The following is a 25,736-nucleotide window of genomic DNA, read 5'->3' as shown; positions in this document are numbered from 1 at the left end:
GTTGGCTCCCGTCTTGGCTTCATGACTGCCATGTTTTGTTCAGGAGCTGCCCAGCAACAGGAAGTGATGGGCAGGAGAAGGGTATCTTGTTCTGGGAATCTTGATGGGCATAAGAAGCCAGAGCTATTCACTAACTAGAAACACACTGGCAGGAAAAAAAAAAAGCCCAATTATTTGGGGTGTTTTTAACTCACAATTTTAAAACACGGTAGACAAAGTTCTTGAAGATAATCTGATAGCTGTTTGATAATTCTCTCCCCCTCTTCTCTCTGGAACCCATTTTTTCCCAGTAAAATCTTAAAAGAGTAAGAGACTTTTAAGATCATTTTGCTTTATGAAATCCCCTTACTTTTCAAATGAGAAAACAAGAGCCCAGCGAGGGGAAGTGATTTGCTCAAGGTCACACAGCTGGTTAGGGGCAAAGCCAGGAAAAGAACCCAGATCTCCCGACTCCTCACCCAATTTCCCATCTCTCCATATGCAGGAAAGTTCCAGAGTAAAGTTGCTATTTAAAAAAGAAATGCTCTGGATCCTCTGTCCCTCCTGCCCTTGCCCCTCCCCTGCTCATGTGTTCATGCACAGTCTCTCTCTCTCAAAACAAAAACAAAAACATTTTAATATACAGTCAATGCATCTTTCTTTTTAATGTTTATTTATTTTTGAGAGAGAGAGACAGAGGGTGAGCAGGGGAGAGGCAGAGAGAGAGGGAGACACAGAATCCAAAGCAGGCTCCAAGCTCTGAGCTGTGAGCACAGAGCCCAATGTGAGGCTTGAACCCACGAACCGTGAGATCATGACCTGAGCCGAAGTCGGACGCCCAACCAACTAAGCCACCCAGGCGCCCCCAAAACAAAAACATTTTAAATAAAAAAATAAATAAATGTGGGTGTCTGGGTGGCTCAGTTGGTTGAGCGTCTGACTTCGGCTCAGATCATGATCTCATGATCTGGAGCCCTGCATCAGGCTCACTGCTCTCAGTGTGGAACCTGCTTCGGATCCTCTGTCCCCCTCTTTCTCTGCCCCTCCCTTGCTTGTGTGCCCTCTCTCTCTCTCTCTCTCTCAAAAATAAATAAAACATTTAAAAATTAATTAATTAATTAATTTAAAAAATGTAGTTTCTTTAAAAAAGTAAACACAGATTTATCACCTGACCCCATATTTCTACTTCTAGGTATATGCCCCAAAGAGTTAAAGACCAGTACTCAAACAAGTCCCTGTGTGCACATGTTCATAGTAGCATCATTCATAACAGCCAGAAGGTAGAAACAGCCCAAATGTCCATCAACAGATGAATACATAAGCAAAATTGCAGTACGTACATTCCACGAACTATCACTTGGCCACAGAAGGCAGGTACTGACACCTGCTACAACGTGGACGAAACCTGAGATGGTTATGCTCGCTGAGAGGAGCAAGACACAAAAGGTCACATACAGAATCATCTCATTTATATTGAAGATCCCAAATAGGTAAGTCCGTACAGACAGAACACAGGTTGGTGCTTACCAGAGGCAGAGGGGAAGGGGGAATGGGAAATAATGGGTATGGGGTTTCCTTTCGGGGTGATGATAATGTCAGGATGAGGAAGGGATTCCACGGGAGTATAATAAGAACGACTCGATTGAGGTGATGGCTGTACATACTGTGCGTTATTCCACATGGGCATATAGGCACCTTCACCTTCCTGAGCCTGGTCCGCTCAGCCTGGAGGAGAGGCACACGGCTTGTAATCCTTCCCGTACATTCTGAAGGACTCTCCACCCATGTCTAAGGAACAGGAGTGTTAACTGGGGTCCGGGCATGTGGATTCTAGTGTTGCACCCAAAGAAGTCAATGCAGAGTGAGGAGGGAGATGTCCTGCCTGCAGGTACCCCCACATCACCAAGGGTTACAGTTTTCCTATCCCGATAACCAGGTAGGAAAGGCCAAGGGCAGGGATGTCTAACTGAAGGCAGGTAAGTGCCTGCTTCTAATCAAATCTTATTTCTTACGCTATCTTGCTGGGTGGCCCAGTCACAAAGTATCTCAGGTTCCTCTCCCATTAGGGGTAGAGAATGACATCACCCAGGGGCGGGTGTGGGGGTGCGTGGAGAATGCCATCTAACTACAGAGCATCCTGGAGAGAAAAAGGGAAAATCCCATATCTGGTGAGAGGGCAGATGGGGGCTGCAGAAGAGGGGCCGTGATGACTGTTTTGGAATGCTGGGAGAAGGTGTGGAATTTTTCCGTTTAGCTCCACGAGGGAAAAAACTAGAATGGAATGGGAGAAGGTTCCAGAGAGGCAGCTGCTGCTCTGAGATGTAAGGAAGAATAATCTGATAAATGTAGCCATCCTACAGTACCATCCACGAAAGTAAACACTCTACCCACACACACTGTCGATACAATGTGTCCGAAAGATCCTTTTACATCAGATCAAACAGGTTAGAGGTGGATCGTAAGGATGTAAAATACATAAAAGGGAGGGCTATTGCAGGGGGAGAGAGTGAGGAAAAGAACAAAAACAAAACCACAAGAGAAATCTTGTGTGGGCTGATGGTGTACTATACGCTGCGGAAGACGATTAATTCGATGCTTGCACTTCTGAAATCCTGCCCCTGCCCTGCAACCCCTTTGTGAAAAGAGAAGAAAAGAGAGAGGGAACCGAGTTACCCAAACATGCAATGTTCTGCCTGGTGCAGTACTGAGCTCACTGTTTCATAAAGAATCCAAGCAGCATTTGGCCAGGTGCTGTGCTGACAATGCACCCACACGGGAAGGAGCTGGATGCTTCTCAGAAACTCCTCGGCACTATTTAAATACACAGATCCCTGGACCCTCAAACTTCTAGGCAGGGGGCCAAATCGGGCTTGCAGATTTAAAAAACTGTTTTTTTTTTGTTTTTGTTTTTTTTTTTTTGAATTTGAATGCCCTTAGAAATTCTGTTATCTTATGTGGGATGCTTCCTTCACTTAGGTAAGCTCCCTGAACTGAAGCTTTAAAGTTTCCGGAACTTTAAATTTGCAAGCCTTGTGGGAGATTCAGATTCACAATGTCTGAGACGGGGCCCAGGAAGGGTGTGGGAGTCGGGTGATGGTCAACCATTGGTGCGGACTGCTGGACACGACAGCCTCTCTTGGTCAAGTTCGAGAGCATGGGCTGTGCAGCATGACTGTCTTGAGTTTGAGGGGGTGGGGGTCACGGGCAAGTATTGAACCTTCAGACCTCTGTATTTCTCATCTGAAAAGCTCACACAGGACTATTCCAGAGGGCTTCTGGGATGACTTAATACACAATTCCTATTTAAAGCCCTTGGCAAAGCACAGGGCCCAGAGTGACGCTCAGTACGTGTTAGCTGCTGCCCCGGGGCGGGCTTTGAGTTCGCAGGATGAAGGAAGCATCCTGGTTACCTACGTGACGTTACTGGTAACAGCGGCTACTAGTAATAATTATCCACCTGCAATCAGTGTGCTTTCCAATTTTTCCTTCTTTCTGGATCCTGGTTTGCTTTCTTTCCCCAGACTGGGGAGCCCCTGGGGTTGGCACCACAAGCTGTCCCCGGCAGACGGTTGAGAGGCCCATGGCTCCCACAAGCTGTCATCACCGGGAGCCCCCCACATTCCCGCAGCCCCGTTCTGGGCGGGGCTGTGCCAGTGGTCACAACACATCTGTGATGATGGGAGGAAAGACTGGTGGGGCTGAAATGTGGCTCAGCTGCCAGTTCCACGTCTCCGAGAGCAGAACCCTGCCCCTCCCCCCCCCGGGACTGTTGGGTGGCAGTCGGCAGGCCACTCATTCATTTACCAGATCTGGCAGCAGGTGCTGCTTTAGAGAATATAACACAAGGACGAGAGATAAGGTTTCTCTGCTCTGGTGGAGCCTTCTTTCCAGTGAGGGAGACAGGAAATCGGCAGTGAATACAAACAAATCAGGTCGCAGTAGGTCCAGTGAAGAAAACACAATCCGACCTGCACATATGGAGGCGACCTACATGCCCTTCATCCTTCAGTAGGTGATACCTAAACTGTGGAGCATCCTTCAGTAGGTGATACCTAAACTGTGGAGCATCCACACGACGGAGTACTATTCAGCGCTAAAAAGAAATGAGCTATCAAGCCACGAGAAGACACGGAGGAAGCTTAAATGCGTATCGCTAAGTGAAAGAAGCCATGGAAAGGCTGCATACAGTATGATTCTATGTCCCTAGGTGACATTCTGGAAAAGGCAAAGCTATGGAGGTGGTAAAAAGATCAGTGGTCGCCAGAGGTGGGTGGTGGGGGGGAGAAGGAATGAATAGATGGAGCACGGAGGATTTTCAGGGCATCAAACTCCTCTGTATGAGACTATGATGCTGGGCCCATGTCATTACACATTCGTCTAAACCCACAGAAGGACAGCACTGGGAGTGAACCCTCATGTCAACTACGGACTGTGGGTGATTAGGATGTGTCAGGGTGAGTTCATCAGTTGTTACAACTGCACCTCTCCGGTGGGGGGTGGTGCTAATGAGGGAGGCTGTGCGTGTGTGGGGGTAGGGGGTTTACGGGAAATCTCGATACCTCCCAGCTTGATTTTGCTGTAAATCTAAAAGGTCTCTAAAAAAAAAAAATCAAGTCAATAAATAAAGAAAAAGAAGAAGAAAAGAAACCCCAATAGGCTGATGTGGTAAAGGGCAGTGAATGGTCAAAGAAGGCCTCTTGTGAGAAGGTGACATTTGACGGAGATCTAAATGGCAAGGAGGAGCCAACTTTATAAAGGTGGGTCAGGAAAACATCCGGGGCCAGGGGAACCGCTTGTGCAAAGACCCTGTGGCAGGAAGTAGATGAGTAGGTGAAATAAACCAGTGTGGCCAGCTCTGAAGATGAAAGTAAGGAATTTAAATTCCATCCTAAACACGCCAGGAGGCTACTGCAGGGTTCTAAGTGGTGGGTGACCTGATGAGAGCTGTTCTCAAAGGCCACCCTGGCTGCTGTCTGGAGGGCGGCATGTAGACAGGTGGCAGTGGAGGCAGGCAGACCCTCCGGGGTGAGGCCAGCCTCTTCACTTTCCAACCCAGAAACTTCACCACTGTTTCAATGAAACCACCCAATGCAGCCAGCCTCACGGCCACCCTGGGGTTTCCCACCAAGTATTCAGGGTAAGGAGGGTAGGGCTGAAAGATTTCTCACGAACCTTTTAGTGCCAGGTTTTTGCATTGGGTCAGAGGAGCCTGGTGGTTTCTTTGGAAGTGCCGGGGACCTTCTCCAAGGGAGGAGAGCATTTGGAGAGGGAGGAACAAGTGGGACTTCGGCCGCCACCCCCATTCCACTCTCACCGGGGCTGCTTCAAAGTCCCTGTTTGTTGATACTGGGTTTTGCATGAGGTTTTATTTGAAGAAAGGACTCCGTCAGTAAAACAAAGAACTGGAAATCCTTGTGCAGCAGTCTGACTCTCCAAATGCAGAAAACCCCGAACCCATCGGCGACAATGCGTGGGCGCAACAGCCAGGCGCGGCTGGGAGGAAGGACGTGGCAAGCCGTCAGGTGTCCCAAGGCTCGCATCTTTTGCATTGAGGTCTGCGGTGCTCTCCGGGCTCAGGGGGCTTCCTGGGACTGCTTCACAATCCCCAGTCCCCCAGGGGGGAGTGGGGGGTGTCTCCGTGTGTAACACGGGGATAGTCTAACACCGCAGAAGGCAGAGGGGAAAGACCTGATTCTTCATGCCACCGTTGGTGTCGCTGACGGAGCATTCCCTGAAGCAAGCCCTAACTGTGGATCTTCCAACTGCATATATATTTATATTACAAATTCCCTTTAATTTTGAAGCCGGCTGGAGTCGAGTGTTCTACCACGTGCAGCTGACAGCGCGCTGTCACGGTCAGAAATGCCTGTGGGACGTTAGCTGGGTGCCTACGCTTCCCATGGCCTCCACTTTCTGCGTAAAAAGTGTCCCTCCCTCCTCCTGCCGGCGTCTGCTGGACCCAGGCCCACCCCTCCGCAGAGACCCGCCCTTGACCATCCGCTGTCCGCTCCACATGCTCCTGAATCTCCCAACTCTTCTCCGGGCCTCAGCAGAGAAACACCTTCAAGTTTCTCTCCTAACAAAAACAAAAGATTATTCTCTGGATCCCACAGCCTCCCTACATACACCTGATTTGTTTTTTTTCCTTCTCTCTCTTCTCATGAAAGTTTGTTTAGAGAGTGGACTGTGGCTTCTGCTTTTATTTCCTGAGTTCTCTTTCCCTCCTCCAACCAGACTCTGGAACGCTCCCTCCAGACCTCCCGTTGGCCTCCAGACGGCCGACTCTAGCGTCCTTAGTCTTTATCTCGCCAGACCTCTTGGAGGCGGCATCGGCTTCCGTCAACCACTCCATCCATCCCTCCTCACATTCTTTTCTCCTTGGCCTCTGAACCACCACTTCTGGCCTCCTCTTCTCTCTGGCCCTTCAAACCTCCGCAGCGGCAGTGATCACCTTGCCAGAGCCTCTCCTTCTGCCACGGGCTCGTCGTGTTTCCACTGGGGTCCTGTTCCTCTGTCTCTCTTCCCTGTCTCTGTTGATGGCCCCCACCCAACTTGCCCAAGCCAGACACCTGGGAATCACCCTGAAATCCCACCGCTGCTTACACCTCACACGAGGCACCGAGGCCCTCTCGGTGTCTCTCACCCCCTTTCCCTTTCCCGTGCTCCCACCCTCTTACCTTTGATCTATGTCATGTCTCGTGGACTACTGCAGTAACCCCCCCCCAGCTGGTATCTTTCCAGGTCATTCTCCATGTTGCTATTACAGTCATTTTTCTAAACCCCTGTCTGAGGCTGTCAGTGCTCGGCTGAAAACCCTTCCATATCGCCCCATCCATCTATAGGGTCAGACCCAAACTCCTGCGTGCAGCAAGGCTCCAGGAGATCAGACTCCTGCAGGACTCTCAGACCCCATCCAAATGCTAAATGCCCCGTAACTGACACACCATTTACAATCTCCACATTTTACATGTGCCATCCTCGGTGGCTGGAAAGGCCTTCCCTCCTTGTCACGTGATTAATTTTCTATCCAGTCTGCAACATCGCACCACTCAGGCGTCTTCTGCTTCGTGAATAATTCCTTGTGCTCCCCCACCCCCACCCCCGCCCCACTGCTTGCCTCCATTTCTACTCCCCCTTGCACCTGTCTCTCTGGGGCACTTAGCACACCGGTAAAACTTTAAATTAAGGGTCGGAGACTTTCTCTGTAAAGGTCCAGATCGTAGGTATTTTCAGCTTTATGAGACATACAGCCTCTGTCACAACTGCTGAACTTTTCTATTGTAGTGAGAGAGCCACCATGGCCAATAAGTGAGCGAATGGGCATAGCTATGTTCCAATAAAACTTTATTTACAAAAACAGGCAGCGGGCTGGAATTGGCCGGGGGGGGGGTGGGGGTCGCAGTTTGCTCACCACTAGCTTAACTCGTCTCTCCTCTTTGTGGCATTTTTGAGGCTTAGCCCATGCCCTGATCATTCTTGCGTCCGGTGTATGCCTGGAAGGGAATATTTACGGAGTAGAAGACCCAAGTAAAGTCCTCCATCCTGCCACTTACTTTTTTTTTTAATAAATTACTTGTTTTCCGAGCTTTTAAAAAAAAATTTCAACAATGGAAATAGATGTTCCTGCTTTGGCTGCTTCCAGTGGTTGTGGTTGGAAAAGCAGACGGATAAAGCATAGGAACGTGAGACACCAATTAAGCTGCTCTCACTATGCTTATCGTGTTCCTTCCTGGTGACCTCAAGCTGACTCCGACCCACGCAAGACTTTTCTTTGAATATTGGGTAAACTCAGGTCCGAGAGAGGGCCTGTGACCTGCCCATCGGGGGGCTGGTCTGGGCTCAGTCCCAGGCCACTCTCTGCCCTATAGCATCCGTCGCCTCTGGGACCCAAGGTTCCTCCCCAGGGTGAGGTTCCTCAGACCACACCTCCTTTGCCTGCCACTCCACTCATCTTCTCCCAGATTCCAGATGCCTCTGCACCCAGTGTGAGAGAGTGTGCGTGCAACGGGCGGATGGCTTCATAGTGGCCAAGGACCACTGAGATTTGAGGATATTTTCTGAGTTAGGGTCACCAGGAGCTGATGACTGACCGGTAGTGGGTGGTGAGAAGAAGGACGGCATGAAGGTTTCTAGGTCGGGAAACTGGATTAGGATAATGCTAAGGATCGGTATCAGAAATACAGAACAGGGAATGAATCTGTTCGTGGTCGGGCACAAGGAGAACATGAGCTCGGAACCGAATATGTTCAGTTGGATGCCTCCGAGCCATGAACAGAGCAGTCCTGCAGGTACTTGGAGGCTGGGCTCCTGATTAATGCCTTGGGACGTACCGACAGATGAGTGCTATGAGGCCACATGCTAGCAATTAGTGCCTGGAATAAATAATAAAATGACGAGAACAATACTACCCACACCAGCTAAGGAACACATTCAAACATCACTGCCACAGGATGTTGTGAGGGAGCAGAGATAATAAAAGCCCAACAGAGCCTACGTAAAACTCCACCATTGTGCATCAGATTAAAAAAAAAAAAAAAAAAGGTAGCAGGCTTATTAACTATAGCTGTCCGGAAGCAACCTCTTCAGCAGTCGGAGAGAGGAGCTGAAACACAAGAGGAAATAAAGGCACATCGAAGTAAGGAGTGGGGCAGGGCCAGGCGTGTGGGGCCCGAAAGAGCTCAGAGGTGTCCCACACTGGGCCGGAGGGCTCACGCAGACAGGTAGGCAGCCCTTCTTAGCTGGGACTCCAGACTCAGAGCTAAGGTATTTCTCAGCTCATTTGCTCCCCATACAAACGCGTAACAGTCACAGCTGACTTGTACATAAATATAAACCAGTGTCTCGGGTTATCACTATGATAATAACCACATTCCTGCTCACCTACCGCCTTCTTACTTGAAGAACAAAGAGCCAGCATCCTGCCCATGCTCACCCTCTATCCTGTCTGTTCGCGGCAGGAAAACTGGTCGAGGAGCCGGCCTAAGAGACACAATCTGCGCTCCTTGGGCAGCTCTCACGCTAATCGCAGCCTCTGCTCCAGCCAAACAGGCACCTTCGGCGACCTTGACCTTTGCTCCCACTTCACCCAGGCCAGAATGCTACTCCCTCACTTCTCTCCAGTGCAGGTCCCCTTCTTTACCAAGGCCCCGAGCGGCAACCCCTCCCTGACACCAGCCCTGCTTTCGCCCTGAAAATAGGCTGCATTTCCCTTGTGTTTCCCAATGCGCCACCAAACTCTGTTCCAGCAGTCATTTCTTCCTGCCCACGGGATTCCCGTGTCTGTCTCCTGCATCGAACCCTCAGCTTCTTTTTTTTTTGTTTTTAAATGTTTTTATTTATTTTTGAGACAGAGACAGAGCACGAGTGGGGGAGGGGCAGAGAGACAGGGAGACACAGAATCGGAAACAGGCTCCAGGCTCCGAGCCGTCAGCACGGATCCCGACACGGGGCTCGAACTCACGGACCGCGAGATCCATGACCTGAGCCGAAGTCGGACGCTTAACTGACTGAGCCACCCAGGTGCCCCCGAACTCTCAGCTTCTTGAGCTCAGAGCCCATGTCTTACCTCCCTCCATAGTAAGACAGTACAAAAAACATGTGTGGGATGAGTAGCTGACTAGATACTTCCTATTACTGGGAGATAGTTATCCCACCGGCAAATCCACATATGACAAATCCTTGGCGAATATCACACGGGATGAAACCATTGTTAAGATACAAGTCCGATAATGAAAATAACCACAGTAACCCAAGAAGGGCATCTCACCAGCATCCTCTCAGCCCACACTCCCATCTCCTTTTTTCTGAAATCTTCCCCCTCCCCGTTCTCAGAGCTTTCTGTCCGATCTGTCAGGGCTACGCTGTTTTCTCTACCCCACAGACAGGCCCTCAGAATCTAGGGGCTCAGCTGTGCCAGGCACTAGTCGCAGAACTGCTGTCCCTTCCACTCCCAGCCTAGCTGCCCCCTCAGCCCTGAGGGCGTCAGCACAGCTGCCCAGGGTTCTGAGGTCCACCTGCAGCGGAGGGACTGCTGTGGGTGCTACAGGGGACCCTCCTCGCCGTCCCCCCCCCCCCCCCGCCTGCCCTCTGATCCCCACCGCCACCTCCCTTCCATCTCTCTCCTGCCAAGGAATAAACGATTCAACAGATGGTGACCCGAGCCTGCTCCGCTCCCTCCGCTCACAGGCATCTAAAGGCCAGGGGGTGGGTTTCCTAGGAAACTGGAAATGCCCCCTGCTGACGATCATCAGCCTGTCCCAAAGAGCCAGAGCGCCAAGCAAGTAGGAGAGAGACAGAGGGATCTCTGGAGGAAGACAAGAGTTGAAGGGGAAGCAGCAGGGAGGAGCTCCCTGGCTGCCGCTTCTGGGAGCACCTGCCAAACAACTGCATCTCCCCACTACCCCCTCCTCACCCCCACGGAATGACCGCATGTCTCAGCATCTAGAAGAAAGCATCTGCCCACACAATCCTCCCACCTCCCGCTCTGAAGGGCTGTCTGTAACTACACTGAACCCTCTGGGGCACCGGGGCTTGACAGCCTAAGAAAGCACTCACCAGCCTGCTTCTAGATGCTGGCCTCTCCCCACGCCCAGGGGGAGAGAGACCCAGTTTCCTCGCAGCCGCAGCCGTGTGGGGTTGAACCAGTTGTCTTGTGGGATTTTCCAATAGCCAAGAAAGCCTAGTATATGGGATTCGACTCCCCCCTTCTTCCACCTCCCTTCCCAGGGTTGGAGGGGGGTGGTCTCCATCTGCTCGGTGGCTGTCTCAGCCTTGGCTCCCTTTCATTGTCAGGGGGAGAGATCTGGGAGGAGTGAGGGGCTGTGTGTTTAACCGTTGATAGTGATCCACTTGGTGACGGTGACAGGGGCGCCCAGCAGACCCGGCCCCTCCTCTCCCTGCCTCAGCTAAGTTCACAGAGGCCACAGGGCTCAGGGGGGATGGGGGGTGGGGGGAACAGCAGTATCAGGTGGCCCTTGATTCCTGCCTGGGGAGGGGGCCGAGGGCGACACTTGGGTTTAAGGCTGGGGATTTGGATGAAAACAGCTGTTTCCTGCTCAACACCCAGAACTGATCTGTAGATTGAAACCTGAACCACTTGGCTATTTATTAAATCGGGAGCGAGGGAGGGAGGGAGGGAATGGGAGAGAAGAAAGGGGGAAGAGGCCTTTCCCTCAAGGTGACCACCGTGAATGTCTGCTGAATACCCAGTCTTCGCACCAGGCTCCGTAGGGGCACACAGCACTAACAGGGCACCCTGGTACTCATACGCCTCCGGGCAGGCCGGGGCCCCCAGAGAAGCTGCACCCACCAAGAGAGTGTAGCTCCTTCCAGGGTGGGGAGGGGCTGACATCTGCCTGTCATGACATAAGTGGCTGGGTCACTAACACCATGGGGTTTGGACACGGAGACCTGCGGTGTTCTCTTTCGTAACTGCACCGTGAGCGTCCACCCCATAGCCTTTGACCATCTACTCGTAAAAGACTTTTCTAGGTTGCTCTTCCTTATTTTTGTTTTCCCATCACAACAATGCCACAGTGAACATCCTCGCACATAGAGCCTGACACTCGGAGGAAGAGGGGTTGCTGTATCGTCTCAGCTCTTTGACTCCAGGCCAACTGGAGCCTGGCACATCTCAGCCTGGCCTGGCAAGGGAGCCCAAAGTATACAGGTGGCCTGGTCCAGGGCCCAGCCCTGCTGACAGCTCCCATATGGGCCAGCGGTTGCTGGTCACACCGGGAAGAACCTGCCAGTACTATAATCCAGCCAGCTGTCTGAAGTTCTCGGGGGCTGTGCGTTTTCTCCCCCTTATTGTTATCGCTTCTTGGTTCGTCCTCTGAGAGGCAGGACTAGGAAACACGCATGGAATGGAACAGTCCCTCCAGCGTCGCCAGCGTAGCTGAGGGCTGTTAGACCTCACATGCCGGCTTGAATAAGGTTTGTGGCTGTTTGTGACTTCCTATGATTCAGGCTCCACTCACTGGCCCTGTGTGTGGTTAACTGAGCTCTGACCAGTCTCCTTCTGCATAAAGACTACCTATAAAGGAAACAGAAGTTAACACGTAGGGTGTGCGGACTGCCTCCACCTCAGAGCCGTCAGCATAAACCAAACTGACACCAGGAAAGATGGCCTCGGAGGACCCCCTTGGAGAGGAATCCTGGCACCTCCAGGAAGGAGGAAGGAGCCCCCACCTCCCTACCACTCAGCATCCTAGCTTCTCACTGTCTGGCTCCCTGTCTTTTTACCCTCAGGGAGAAAGTTTCACAGCAATTAGACGCACATCTTTCTTCACAGCTGGAGAGAGAGGATGGGGAGGCTCCCACCCCCTCTCCGAGTGGGTAGGGAAGACATCCAGGATGGCAGCAGCTGCCTCCCTGGGGCCTGCCATTAAAGGAAAGTGGCTCAGTGCAAGGCTGGAGGGGAAGTGATCATAATCCTCTGTGACAGGTCTCCAACGGTGGGGCCCAAGATTTGGGTAAGGTAAGAAGGAGGGACCCAGGAGGGAGAAAAGATGAACACTGAAGGTAAAAGGTCAGAGAAGGAGGCTTGCATTTAGTATGACAAGACCCAGGGTCACAGAGGTGAGTCACAGAGTTGTCATGTGACCCAGTAACGCCACTCCTGGGTATGGACCAGAGAGTACTGAAGACACACATCCACATGAAATCTGTACAGGAACGTTCACAGTAGCATAACTGATAACGGCCAGAAAGTGGAATGATTCAAATGTCCCTCACCCAATGGGTGGCTACATAAAATGTGGCACATCCATACAACGCGGTATTGTTCAGCCATAAAAAGGAACGAGGCACCGAGGCATGTTGCAATATGGACGCACCTCGAGGACATCATAATGAGTGAAAGATGCCAGTCGCAGAAGACTACACATTGTATAATCCCATGAATATAAAAAGTCCAGAGTCGGTATATCCATAGAGGCAGAAAGTAGATTAGTATCGTCCAGGGCTAGAGAAGGACCAGAGTGGAGGGAGGGGGAGGGATCCCTAATGGGTAGGGGTTTTGTGGGGGTTGGAGGGCAAAGGCAATGAAAATGTTCTAAAGCTAATTTTGGTGATGAGTGCTCAACTCTGTGAATATATTACAAATCATTGAGCTGTATACTTTAAATAGGCAAATTGTATGGTATGGGAAATATATCTCAATAGAGCTGTTATTTAAACTATCAGTGAGAGAAAAGAATTACAGGGGTACCTGGGTGGCTCAGTCGGTTGAGCACCGACTTTGACTCAGGCCGTGATCTCACGGTTGGTGAGTTCAAGCCCTGCATCAGACTCTCTGCTGTCAGCACAGAGCCTGCTTTGGATCCTGTGGATCTAACACGGATCCCCTCCTTCTCTCTCTCTCTCTCTCTCTCTCTCTCTCTCTCTCTCTCAAAAATAAATAAACATTAAAAGAAGAAAATAAAATACTTTAAAAAATAAAGAAAAAAGAATCACATAAGGACTGGGAAGGCTCTTGTTACAAAACTGTGATATTTCAAAAAGGAAAGTTAATGATAAAAGTGACAGACACAGTTTCAAATGTTCAAAGGGATTTAAGGAACTAAGTTTCTTAATGGGATCAAACACGTTTGTCAAAATTTACGAGGTTTATGAAGAAAACTGTAACATTTGTCAGTTGAAAAGTTTAAGGAAGAATTCGGCTTGGGGATTGAGGATTTTAACATCATGGATATTGATTTCAAACAAAAGACGGAGGGCTAAGTTTTTGTATGCCACCTTCGGGAGTCACAGTTTTGTTCCTAACTCCATAGAAAATTGCAAAATGCTGTACAGAGGGAATGTCGCGGAGAGAACAGGTAGGAAACCCCATCCCTTTCAGAAGCTTTCCTAAGGGAAGACAGCTGTGCAAAACCTCAGCCATCTTCCTTTCAAATGTAGCTTCCTACCCCAGGCTCTGAGCAGTGGGCTCCCAGGCTCCTTGAGTGGGGTGTTCCATTTGAAGCCCAGGCCACTGTCCACACGAGGACCTACCATCTGGACCCATCTGCTCCCAACGTCAGTCATGTTAAGCTGCTTACCCCGCCCTCTATTTGTGGGATTCTAAGCCTGGTTTCAACAGACCAAGGTTCTGAAGCCATTTGAAAACCACAGACTGAACTCAAGCAGGAAGAAAAGAGGGATAAGATTATAGGAGAAGCTTGTTTGGGGTGCAGGAAAGAGGGAGGACCTTCAGTCCCTTAATCAGACTGTGAGCTTTCTGAGGGCGAGGGCGGTGGCTTCTAGGTCTTTCCTGCATCCTTCACAGGAATAAGCTCCAGCTCAAAACAGAAGAGGGCTGGGCTTAATCAATAGAGGTGAACAATGAACTAGCTCGGAAACCATGCAGACCAGGGAAAACTCACTAGACATGAATTCAGAGATGGGGCTTCAAGAGAATTCCTCTGGCACATGGAAAGGGCATGAACTTGGAGCCACACACCTGGGCTTCAGTGCCACCTCGGCTGTCCACAGGCTGCGTGATCTTTTTTATTTATTTATTTTGAGAGAGACAGAGAGACAGAGAGAGCGCGCACAAGCAGGGAAGGGGCAGAGAGAGAGGGAGAGAGAGAATCCCAAGCAGGCTCCTTGCTGTAAGCACAGAAGCCTAACGTGGGGCTTGATCCCGCGATCTGTGAGATCATGACCCGAGCCAAAATCCAGAGGCGGACTCTTCACTTTAGACTTAGCCACCCAGGTGCCCTCTGCTGCATGGTCTTCAGCAATGTGTTTACTCTCTCTTAGAGCCTAAGTTTTCTTGTCTTTAAGAGTGGGATGAATACACTTCATAAAAGGTTGTTTCCATGATTATTTTTTTTAATTTTTTTAATGTTTGGTTATTGTTGAGAGAGAGAGAGAGACAGAGTGAGAGCAGGGGAGGGACGGAGAGAGGGAGACAGAGAATCTGCAGCAGGCTCAGTGCTGATAGCTCAGAGCCTGACACAGGGCTCAAACCCACGAACCACGAGATCAGGAAGTGAGCCAAGGTCAGACGCTCAACCGACTGAGCCACCCAGGCTCCCCTCAGTGATTATTAATTCAATGAACTGTTGTGAGTTAATTCATTTTAAATCAGTTAACGGGCTAAGTTATATGTATAGCATCTAAACCAAGGCCTGGCACAAACCCAGCATTCAAAAGTCACTGGTCCTTTCTCCCTTTTTTCCAAGTTATGGCCGGTGTATTGCATCGCTACATAGCTTTGGGCAGGCTGGGCTTTGGAATACAGAAGTCTACTTTGTAGATGTATGAAAGGCACAACAATGCCTGTGCAACTAGCCTTGGCTCTGTGGCCAAGGAGTTAATATCAGTCTTAAAGCTAACACATGGTGATGTGCCCAGTAGTTGTCTGCTTCAGACCAGAGGGCAAAGGAGGCTCCTGCAAGATCCCAGACTAGCCAGAGCAGCGGTGGGCCCCTTTCTTTCCTGCCTCTGCTGGGGTCTCCTGATCCCAAGCCCTTCCTACCCCTTATTCATACCAGCTTCATCCACCAATGCCCCATGGCCAATGGTGGCAATTGCACCTGGCTAGAGTCAGCCCCAGAGAGGGAGCCATGTCAGTTCTGCGGAGGTAACTTCCAACCCGCTATCCATATGGGTGTAGCAGCTGAGATTCCAAGGACAGCGCACACCCAGCTGCGTTTTAAAAATTCCTGTTGGGCTGCTAAAGGGGCACAGGGAGGAAAGGGCTAAGACAGCAGGAGGGAGTGGCATCTGTCCCCCCTGTCTCCCTCCAGCCCCCTCCATTTACATCCCAGACAGACATCAGTCCGGATCCAACTGCCACCCCGGCAGGCTCCTGCAGGCCGGGGGTGTGAAAATGCAGGAGCCTGGAGGAGGGAGGTGGCACAGACAAGGGAAGGTTGTTGCCTGCGTTGGAAGATGCACCACGTGTCTGCGAGTCTGGTGCAAAGTGCTGGCAGCTACAATGCTTACACCAAAGATCGGCTCCAGCGGTGCAGGGGAAAGCTTTGTGTCTTGTGCCCTGAGAAGCGCGTGCATCAGCACGTAGAAGGGGCTCCCTTTGCTACAGATGTGGTCCTCTTATTAGAAATAGAAACTCAGAAGCGACTTGGTGTCTCCAACTCAACAGCCCAGCTTCTGCTGAAAAGGTGGGTTTAGCGGGGCAGCAGAAAAGGCTGAGGAATGGAGAAGAGAACGCATCGTTTCGGCAGAAATGGTGTAGACAGCTATTAGGGGAATAGCTTTGACCTACCTCACTGCTGCTACCACGTCTCCACACCTAGCCTGTAGATCTCAGCGCCCCCAGGAGAAGGGGGCTAAGCATGGGCACTGCCTCAGGGGCCTGGGATTGGTCTTGGGGCAAAACAGTTCCTAACGAAGACCCATGGCCCCTCTCGATCACCCCACATGGTGTCCTGAGCCCATGCTGCCCGAGGTGGCCTGTTACCGTGTGTCTGGAGAGAGGAGGCTCGGGCAGAAAGGCTTAGGGGTGTGAGTGCAATTAACCGAATGGATCCATCTGGGAAACTGAAGGCCTGGAGAACCGAGGGGTTTCTCTGTCTTGCGTCAGAGGGCAGGTGTCCGTTCTGAGCGCCTGGTGGGGACCCGGAGGTGGAGCGCGGGGTGGGGGAGAGGAGGGAGGGGAGCTAAGAGTCTGAGTGGGGAAGGTGCCTCACGTGGGGAGGGAGGAGTGTGCTGACAGCAGATGCCTGGGGCAGCTCCAGATGGCAGTGGCCTCAGAACAAAAGGGGAAGAGCCAGAGGGAAGGAAGACCCAGAAACAGAGGACTTGCCCCATGAGGCTTCCGCAAACATATTCCCACCTGGAACCTGGCTGGAGGCGGACTGAGAAGAGGCTACCCAGAGTTTCCGGGAACACTTGGAACAGGCCACCCCAAACCCAGCTGTGTGGGTCCCACGGCTGGACTGCCCAGATTCAAATTCAAAGTGCTGGCACTTTCTTAGACGTGCAGCTTTGGGTACAGGCCTTAAACTTCCTGTATTTCTGTCACTGATAAAATGTGAATAATAATAGGCCCTATTTCGTAGGTTTGTTGTGAGGATAAAATGGAAAATGCACGTCAAGTACACAGCACAGTGCCCGGTGCATATGGGGAGTACTCAGAGCGCTGATTATTATAATGACGATTATCGTCACCCTCTAAAAAAGCTGGACCAGCTCTCCTGTTCTCAGAACTTATTGTTCCCTCAACAGCCATATGTGCCTGCTCGCATGTATTCTCTGCACTCTTTTCTTTTCTTTTTTTTTAAGGTTTCTCTATGCGGCTGAAAGTCCTTTGGCCCTGTGACCCCTCGTGCTGTGCAGGTGCCTCTGCCTGGAGGCACAGTGCGGTGTCACGGCCAGAAACAGCCCGTAATTCTGGGCAACTAAATTCTAGAATGGGCTCGGCTGCTAATAAATTTTGTGGACCCTGGAGAAATAACTTCTTGAGCCCCAGTTTACTCATCGACCAAATGGCATGAGGACACCAGCCTTGCTCGCACCACTGACTTGTCATGAAAGTTGAATGGCATAATGAAACGGACACACTATAAAAAGAAAGCTTGGAACCAGTGTTAGGGATTGCTGATCAGATTGGAAGTGTTCCGACGTGCGAGCTAGCACAGGTTTGCTCGGCATCAGGCAGCACGCCTCAGGGCGAGACTGGGGCTGCTAGCCAGATGTGCTGTCGCGCTGTGAAGTTGCTATCACCTGACAAGGGAGGGGCTCCTCAGGCGGGGGTCTGGGGGTGCCACCTACGGTGCCCAGGGAGGGTGGTGACGGGCTTTGGGGGGCACAGGGGGGAGAGTGCATGCAGAGAGGGGGCACGGTAACACAACAGACGACCTCCGGGTTCTGTCGCAAACCCGGGGGTCTGTTCCCATGCTGTGTTACCTATCTTTACATGCTCATGAAAATAGCTTGGTATATACCACTTTTGCAATCAGGGTCCTCCAAATACAGTAAAACAAAAGAATGGCACCTCCCCCACCCCCAGTGTCAAGCAGTACATTCAAGTTCGATACTTAGTAACAATGATCCATTGAAAAGCCCCGCGGTCATTTGGAATTCCCAAGCGGTCCCTGAAACCTGACAGTGTCGGAAGCCAGTTGTGGCCCCCGAAAGGCCCACACAGAAACTACTTTGATAAGACAAGCATATCTGAGCTCTGTTGATAGGATAAATAATAGTAACTTTCATTTACTGAACACCTGTTACATGCCAGGCATTGCGCAGGGCTCTTTATACACTTAATCTTTACAAGACGTTCATTACCGTCCCCATCGTATAAACTCAGGCCTAGAGCAGTTAGAAACGTTCCTAAAGTCACCGAGCAAGTGGAGCTGGATTGTGTCCAGATCTGGAATCCATGTCAGCAATGCTCTGCTCCCACCTTTTGACCCCCTCCCTGCATTCCCCTCCCCGCTCTGCTCTAGCCCCATCTCCAACTCCTGGGAGAACAGAAGACGTCTGGAAAGAGGGCTGGAGAAAGACAAAATGCCATGAGGCAGAGGTGCCCAAAGCCAAGAATGAGGAAACCTTTCCCTGTTCAGACCTCTGGGTTGCTAGCTTGTGATCTGTCACCAATAACTCCTGGGTTAAAACTGTAGCCCTCTCTTCCCGCATTTCTTCCCCTGCCACCCCAGCCAGCCTGAGACTAAAACAGGAGCCGTGGGGCAGCAGGAAAATCTAGCCGAGAATGGAACAATGCAGGCCGTGCATACAGGGTCTGTGTCAGTGATGTCGGCCTCGGGTTGGCTTACTGCGCCGTGGACAGCTGTCCATCTGCCAGGGCCCAATTCCCCGCCCAGAGGAGGGGTTCCCAGACTGCCCCCCATATGCTGAAACTGTCATTCAGGAGGCTCCCAGGTTGTAGAGGCCAGGCTAGGGGGGGGAGGGTTGGGGGTCACAAAGCTGTTTCCCAATCTTTCAATTCAGGTGGACAGTTGGGACAATGACAAGACTAATGTCGCTGACTGCATCTGCTGGACAAAAGGAGTAACTGCTTCCCCAGTGCCAGCCTCCTTGCAAAGGAGAGCCTGGAGATCTGGCTCTGTGGCCGACTCGAGGGAGAAGGAAGGGTATGTCCTTTCACAAGACTCTGGGGGCCAAAGAACCTTGGCTCATCAGAGAGAAGGGGCAGGAGGCAAGAATCTCCCCCCACCCCCACCTCTCAGTCTTGTGCACCAGCCCGAGGGCTCACACACTCACCGTCTCTGCCTCATTCAGCCTCCTTCTTGCAAAACCAGAGGCTCTCTTCCAGCCCACAGCAGGAAGGAAAACTCCAGGGTCCCAAATTGCACATAAGTCAACCAACCTGTCACAAAGCAAGCACAAAGAAGAGCCCCAGGGTCACTCTAGGAAAGAAAGAGAAAAGGCTTTGTGGTTTGCAGCTTGTTCACTCACTGGGAAATTACATCTTTGTCCACAACCATTTGGAAAGTTTTCCATAGCACAATGACATCTTTGTTTAAAGAGATTCAAGGTGCTGTGCAAGAAATGACAGCGATTCTGCAAGGTGCCTAAACGTGTCAGACTTTGGTGGTCTCTCTCATTCCTAAGATCGTTATTAGTGAGTGCCCTGACATCGAGATCTAATTGCGGATTCCCCATCACCTAAAGGAGGTAAGCTGTATCTTGGAGAATTTCTCTTGTACCTATGGGGGAATTTACCATAATTATCTCATTAATTGTCTTAACTTAGGAGAACTATTATGTTTTTCTTCCCCACCTACAGGTAACCAAACTGAGCTCACCATAAATAAATCTATAGCATATAGAAGTGAGAGCTAATTTTAGGGTCAGGGGACATGAATTTGAAGTTCTAGTTTGTTATGACATTTAGGGTAGATCATTTCCCTGCATGTGTCTCATTTTCTTCATCTGTAAAGTGGGGAGAAGGTACTGTAGAGTGAGTCAGACCACCAGGCCATTAGTTAGAATTTGCAAGTTCAAGCCCAGTGCCAGTCCCTCTGGGCAACCATTTAACCTTTCTCGGGTGCAGATGACACATCTCACTTAATCACTTCCTTTAACATTAAAAGGTGTCTGCAGGAAATGATAAAATCCACCTCTGTAGAAGGGAATGTGGCAACATCTATCAGACTACACAGGCACTTAGTCAATCTTTGGCCTGCAATCCCAGTTCTAGAAATCCATTTGAAATATATTCTGTATACCTATGTTGTGATCTCTACTAGTAAGTGAAGAAAAACATGATAGGAAAAAGTGTGCTTAATATGGTATAATTTATTCAAGAAAGGGGCAGGAATGCACAGGTAAATATGTATTCACTTATTTTTTAAAAAAGATAATAGGGGCGCCTGGGTGGCGCAGTCGGTTAAGCGTCCGACTACAGCCAGGTCACGATCTCGCGGTCCGTGAGTTCGAGCCCCGCGTCAGGCTCTGGGCTGATGGCTCAGACCCTGGAGCCTGTTTCCGATTCTGTGTCTCCCTCTCTCTCTGCCCCTCCCCCGTTCATGCTCTGTCTCTCTCTGTCCCAAAAATAAATAAACGTTGAAAAAAAAATTTAAAAAAATAAAATAAAATAAAAAGATAATAAAAGGATAAAGCATAAAATAAAAATTAAAAGACCTACCGGGTAGGGGCGAGGGATTGAAGTGGACAGGGCAGGGACAGAAACTGGGCTTTGAATAGACCTTATTTTGTGGATTTACTTTGGAACACGTAAATACCTGACACACTTACAAAAGCACAATTACTGTTTCTAAAAGAAATGCCTGAAATTAAAATAAAATCCACAAATGAGTTTATGTGTCCAGTTGGTTGGCCCTACACACACAGAAACTAAAACACAGTAATTTGACTCTATATCCTTGGAAAGACACGGCTAAGAATAAAAAGAACTGCTTCTTTCCTGTGCCATCCCAACCCTAAACTGTTTTCAATAATCATATTACTGATGTTACTGTTACTCTGAGACTTTTGTAATATATCGTGGGATAGGTCAAATGAATACTGATTTCTCAGCAATATACTGATATATTGATATTGCAATATACTGATACTGATATTGCTGAGAAAAAAGGTTTTCTTCTTGAAAGGTGATACAGATGTAAGATTGAGAGATCAAGTGAAAAGTCTGCAGCCCTGACTGTGAACTGGAGTATCAATATGAACTTCATATGTTTTATCTGTACATATGTGTACACACACACACACACACACACACACACACACACACCACATACTCCCTAGCCTTGTTCACTGTAATACCTAGAAACAAGGATCATCCCAGTAAGATTGAGCACCCCTGGTGATCTGTTTAGGAACTCTAAATACTATCCCCCCACAAAGAAATCAGGCTTCTTTGAAGAAACATCTGAGGCAGTAAACGTACAAGATGAGTCTAGAACATCTCGTCAAACCAAAAAAAGCAAATGCAGTGTCACAGACTACAAGAATCATGCCAAAAGGACTCAAAAGTCAACCAGAATAAGGTTTCCTTGGTCAAGCTGTATAGCAGTAAGGATCATATCTGCAATAGATTGAAACATAACAAATATGTTATGAATCCCTAAGAATAACTTTTAAAACTCCACACAACCCATCTTGAGGATGTTAGGGAAATACTTCATTATTTTGAAAACAGGTCAATAAAGCAAAAGAAGAAAGGGTGGATAGAGGTATAGCTGAGACAAGACTGGCCTTGTACTGGTGACTGTTGCAGATAATGGTGAGTACATCAGGTTCGTTATATTAATCTCTCTCCTCCTTTGCAAAACATTTTCAAAAAAAAAAACAATTTTTGTTAATTTTTTAAAAAATGTTTTTATTTGTTTTTGAGATAGAGAGAGAGAAACAGAGTGCAAGTCGGGGGGAGGGGCAGAGAGAGAGGGAGACACAGAATCTGAAACAGGCTCCAGGCTTTGAGCTGTCAGCACAGAGTCCCATGTGGGGCTAGATCCCATGAACTGTGAGGTCATGACCTGAGGCTGAAGTCAGAAGCTTAACTGACTAAGCCACCCAGGCACCCCAAAATAAAAATAAATTTTAAATGTTAGATTGAGAAACAAGAAACCATTCGAATGCTAATTCTTGAAATCCTTTGGAACTATAGTCATTTAATCCTAACAACAATCCAGTCTGATGACAAAGGATGCAAATATTATTATCCCCATTTTACACTGGAGGAAATAGGTGTAATAAGCCCATTGAGTCAGTATTCAAACCGACATGTTCGTATCCCAAAGGCCCACTATCCCACACCTGCCTCTTTAATATCCCCATTTGTATATCTGGGTTAATAAAACTTCCCTTGCCTGCATGAGGGCACTGGGAGGGCTGCTATGAGATAATGTATAGGAAAGCACTTGAGAACCAAATCCTTGTACAAATATTTTACTGTTATTTGAAAATTAGGGATCACATTGGCCTTATGAGTATCACATTGCTGTGAGTATCGAATGAGAGCTGTGATTTAAAGAGAGATAGACAGATATAAAGACAGACAGACAGATAACCTTAAAGATGAGGAGGTTATAATCACCACCAATGTTTTTATTTATCATCATTGCTCACAGGACTTCAGGGTTAAGTGAGAAGGGAGCCTTGGAATCCATGATGAAGACCCTCCACCTGACCCAGGGGTAGGAAGTTTCCAGGACGGACACCTGATGCTCTGGGGAGGAACCATGATCAACAAAGACACTTGATGTCCAACAGGCTGCAAGAGTGGCTCTCAGTCACAGATGGGTGGGGACCACTCCCAGGTTGCTGGGCACTGCCTCCAGATTCCAGAAGGCCAGACACCTTCTGGGTTCATCTGAATGAGGCCTGCATTACAGGGGGGCCACGGTGGGCAGTGGAATGTGTTCCCCAGCGACAAGGAGAAGGCAGAGTATGTCCAACTGATGACAGAAGGAATGTCTGCCAGCTCCCAAACTGTTATCTCCTGGCATTCCTACCTTAATGTCTGCCTGGGGAGTGTTTACAGATTTCTTCTTAACAAATGTTTATTCTCAGATTGTCCTGCCCTCAGTCACAAAATAAAAGTGGGTCTGGGGAATCTCCAACACTTTCTTGCCTTAGAATCCTATAATTGTGTAAGTGTGTATTTCTGAAGACATATAAAATCGAAATTTTCCTGAGTCTTGGTTCATGCCCCTTCTCCCCCTGGATATTTAGTCTGTGCACAGGGAATAAAGACTTATTCTGTCTCTGTCACTATTTCTGATCATGACCTGAGCTGAAACCGAGAGTAGGATGCTTAACCAAATGAGCCACCCAGACGTCCCTAAGCTAAGCATTTAAAAAATTATTTTACTTTTTTTTTTGAATATGTAATCCCTTCACATGATATGAAACTCATAAGATACAAAAGAGTATATAATAAAATATATATAAGTATATGAGTATATATAAGTAAATTCCCCTCCGAACCCCAATCCCCAGCCTCCCAGTTCTACTCAGCCCCTCCCCCTGGCCATCCACTGTTACCAGTTTCTTGTGTATCCTTCCAGAGGCTGGTGGTATACGCATAGCTATACCTTTTTTAAAAAATTACAGGGGTGCCTGGGTGGCGCAGTCGGTTAAGCATCTGACTTCAGCCAGGTCACGATCTCGCGGTCCGTGAGTTCGAGCCCCGCGTCAGGCTTTGGGCTGATGGCTCGGAGCCTGAAGCCTGTTTCCGATTCTGTGTGTCTCTCTCTCTCTGCCCCTCCCCCATTCATGCTCTGTCTCTCTCTGTCCCAAAAATAAATAAAAAACGTTGAAAAAAATTAAAAAAAAAATTACAACATATGATACATATTTTTCATCTACCTTGTTTTTCTCAGAAAACATCTTATATATCTTTTTGTATTAGCTCATGTAAAACTGCTTTTAGCAGTGGCATAGTATCCTATTGTATGAACATATCCTAATTATTTGCTCCATCCCTTACTCTCAGACAGTTAGGATATTTGTGATCATTGGATGCAAAAAATTGCTGCAATACAGATCCTTGGATATATGTGATTTCTCACACTTGCAAGAATATTTTTGGGATAAGTTCTTGGATACAGAATTTCTGGGTCAAAGAAAATGTGGCCAAACTGCTCTCCATGAAGGCTGAGACAAACACTCCCACCAGCAATATTTGAGTTTCTGTTTCCCACTTCTCCAATATGGCGTATTACTAGGTTGTTGTTTGGTCTTTGACAATCTAATGCACTGAGATTGGTGTCTCTTTTGTGGTTCTCTTATTATGAGTGAGTTGAGTATTTTCCTTTTCTTTATTTTTACTTTTTTAATATTTATTTATTTTGGGGGTGAGGAGGGGCAGGAAGAGAGAGAGGGAGAGGGAATCCCAAGCAAGCTCCACGCCGTCAGCACAGAGCCCAACACAGAGCTCAAACCCATGAACTGTGAGATCATGACCCAAGCCAAAGCCAAGGGTTGGACGCTTAACCGACTGAGCCACCCAGGTGCCCCTCCTTTTCTTTAATTGTTCCTATTCTTTGCCCATTTCTCTACCAGGCAGTTGGTTTATTCTTAGCAATTTGAGGGAATTTTTACTTACTAGGAAAATTACCTCTTTATCTGTAAGAGGAGCTTGAAATTGTCCACATCATTATTTTTATCCTGACTTTATTTGTGCACTAAATACAGACATTAGAGAAGAAAAAAAGTTTCAAGTCAATAATGGAAGGTCCCACATCAAGAAAGTAGAAAGAGAGGACCAAATAAACCCAAAGTAAGTGGAAGGAAGGAAGGAAGGAAGGAAGGAAGGAAGGAAGGAAGGAAGGAAAAACAGAAATCAATGAACTAGAAAGCAAAACCAATATAGAAAATCAATGACATGAGCTGGTTCTTTTTTTTTTTTTTTTAACATGAGTTAGTTCTTTGAAAAGATCAATACAATTGACAAACCTCTAACAAAACTGAAGAAGAGAAAAAAAAGATGACACAATTGCCAATATCAGAAATGAAAAAGGAGAGGTCATTAAAGACCTTCCAAACATCAAAAGGAAAATAAACAAACACTATCAACAACTCTACACAAATAAATTTAAAAACAGTAGAAATGGACCAATTCCTTGAAAATGCAAACAACCACAACTCCCAATATGTAACAGATAATTAAACAGCTTTATAATAATTAAGGAAGTTGAATTCACAATTTAAAAACTCCCAAAAAAGAAATTTTCCGGCTTAGACTGCTTCACTGAAATATTCTAACAAACTTTTAAAAAAGAATCAACACCAATTTTAGAAAATCTCTTCCATACTGTAGGAGACAACACTTCCCAATTCATTTTATGAAGCTATATTACTCTGATACCAAAATCAAAGACAGGAAAAAAGAAAAGAAAGTTAAAGATCAATAATACCTCTCATGAATATAGATACAAAAATCCTTTAAAAATGTTAGCAAATAGGGGCGCCTGGGTGGCTCAGTCGGTTAAGTGTCCGACTTCAGCTCAGGTCATGATCTCACGGTCCGTGAGTTCGAGCCCCGCGTCGCGCTCTGTGCTGACCACTCAGAGTCTGGAGCCTGTTTCGGATTCTGTGTCTCCCTCTCTCTCTGACCCTCCCCCGTTCAGGCTCTGTCTCTCTCTGTCTCAAAAATAAATAAACGTTAAAAAAAATTTTTTTTAAAAACCAACTGTATTCTACATACAACCAATGAACATACAGGAAAATTAAAAATACAATACCATTTACAGTCCCTCAAAGAATGAAATACTTAGGTATAAAATGAACAGAACATGTACAATATTTGTATGCAGAAAACCACGCTACACTTACCAAAAAAATCAAAATCTCAACAGAGAGACAGGACAGGATGCTCA

The 25,736-nt window shown here is 48.2% G+C and overlaps 1 protein-coding gene across 17 annotated transcripts in view; it reads right to left on the bottom strand.

The window, feature by feature from the left end:
* Positions 1-25,736, bottom strand: part of NFASC (neurofascin) — a 181,612-nt gene that overhangs the window by 76,326 nt on the left and 79,550 nt on the right. For 16 of the 17 annotated variants that reach the window (XM_040462109.1, XM_040462108.1, XM_040462113.1 and 13 more), the window contains exon 2: positions 19,153-19,258. The exons of the other annotated variant lie outside the window; for it this stretch is intronic. In XM_040462109.1, the coding sequence (XP_040318043.1) occupies positions 19,153-19,258 (106 nt within the window). The remainder of the gene's footprint in view (positions 1-19,152; positions 19,259-25,736) is intronic. 17 annotated transcript variants of the gene reach the window in all.

This window comes from Herpailurus yagouaroundi, unplaced genomic scaffold (genome assembly GCF_014898765.1).
Source record: "Herpailurus yagouaroundi ecotype Mexico unplaced genomic scaffold, PumYag 308, whole genome shotgun sequence".
Lineage (NCBI taxonomy): Eukaryota > Metazoa > Chordata > Mammalia > Carnivora > Felidae > Herpailurus > Herpailurus yagouaroundi.
Note: the sequence above shows the minus strand (reverse complement) of the source record. Positions and strands in the feature narration are given on the sequence as shown.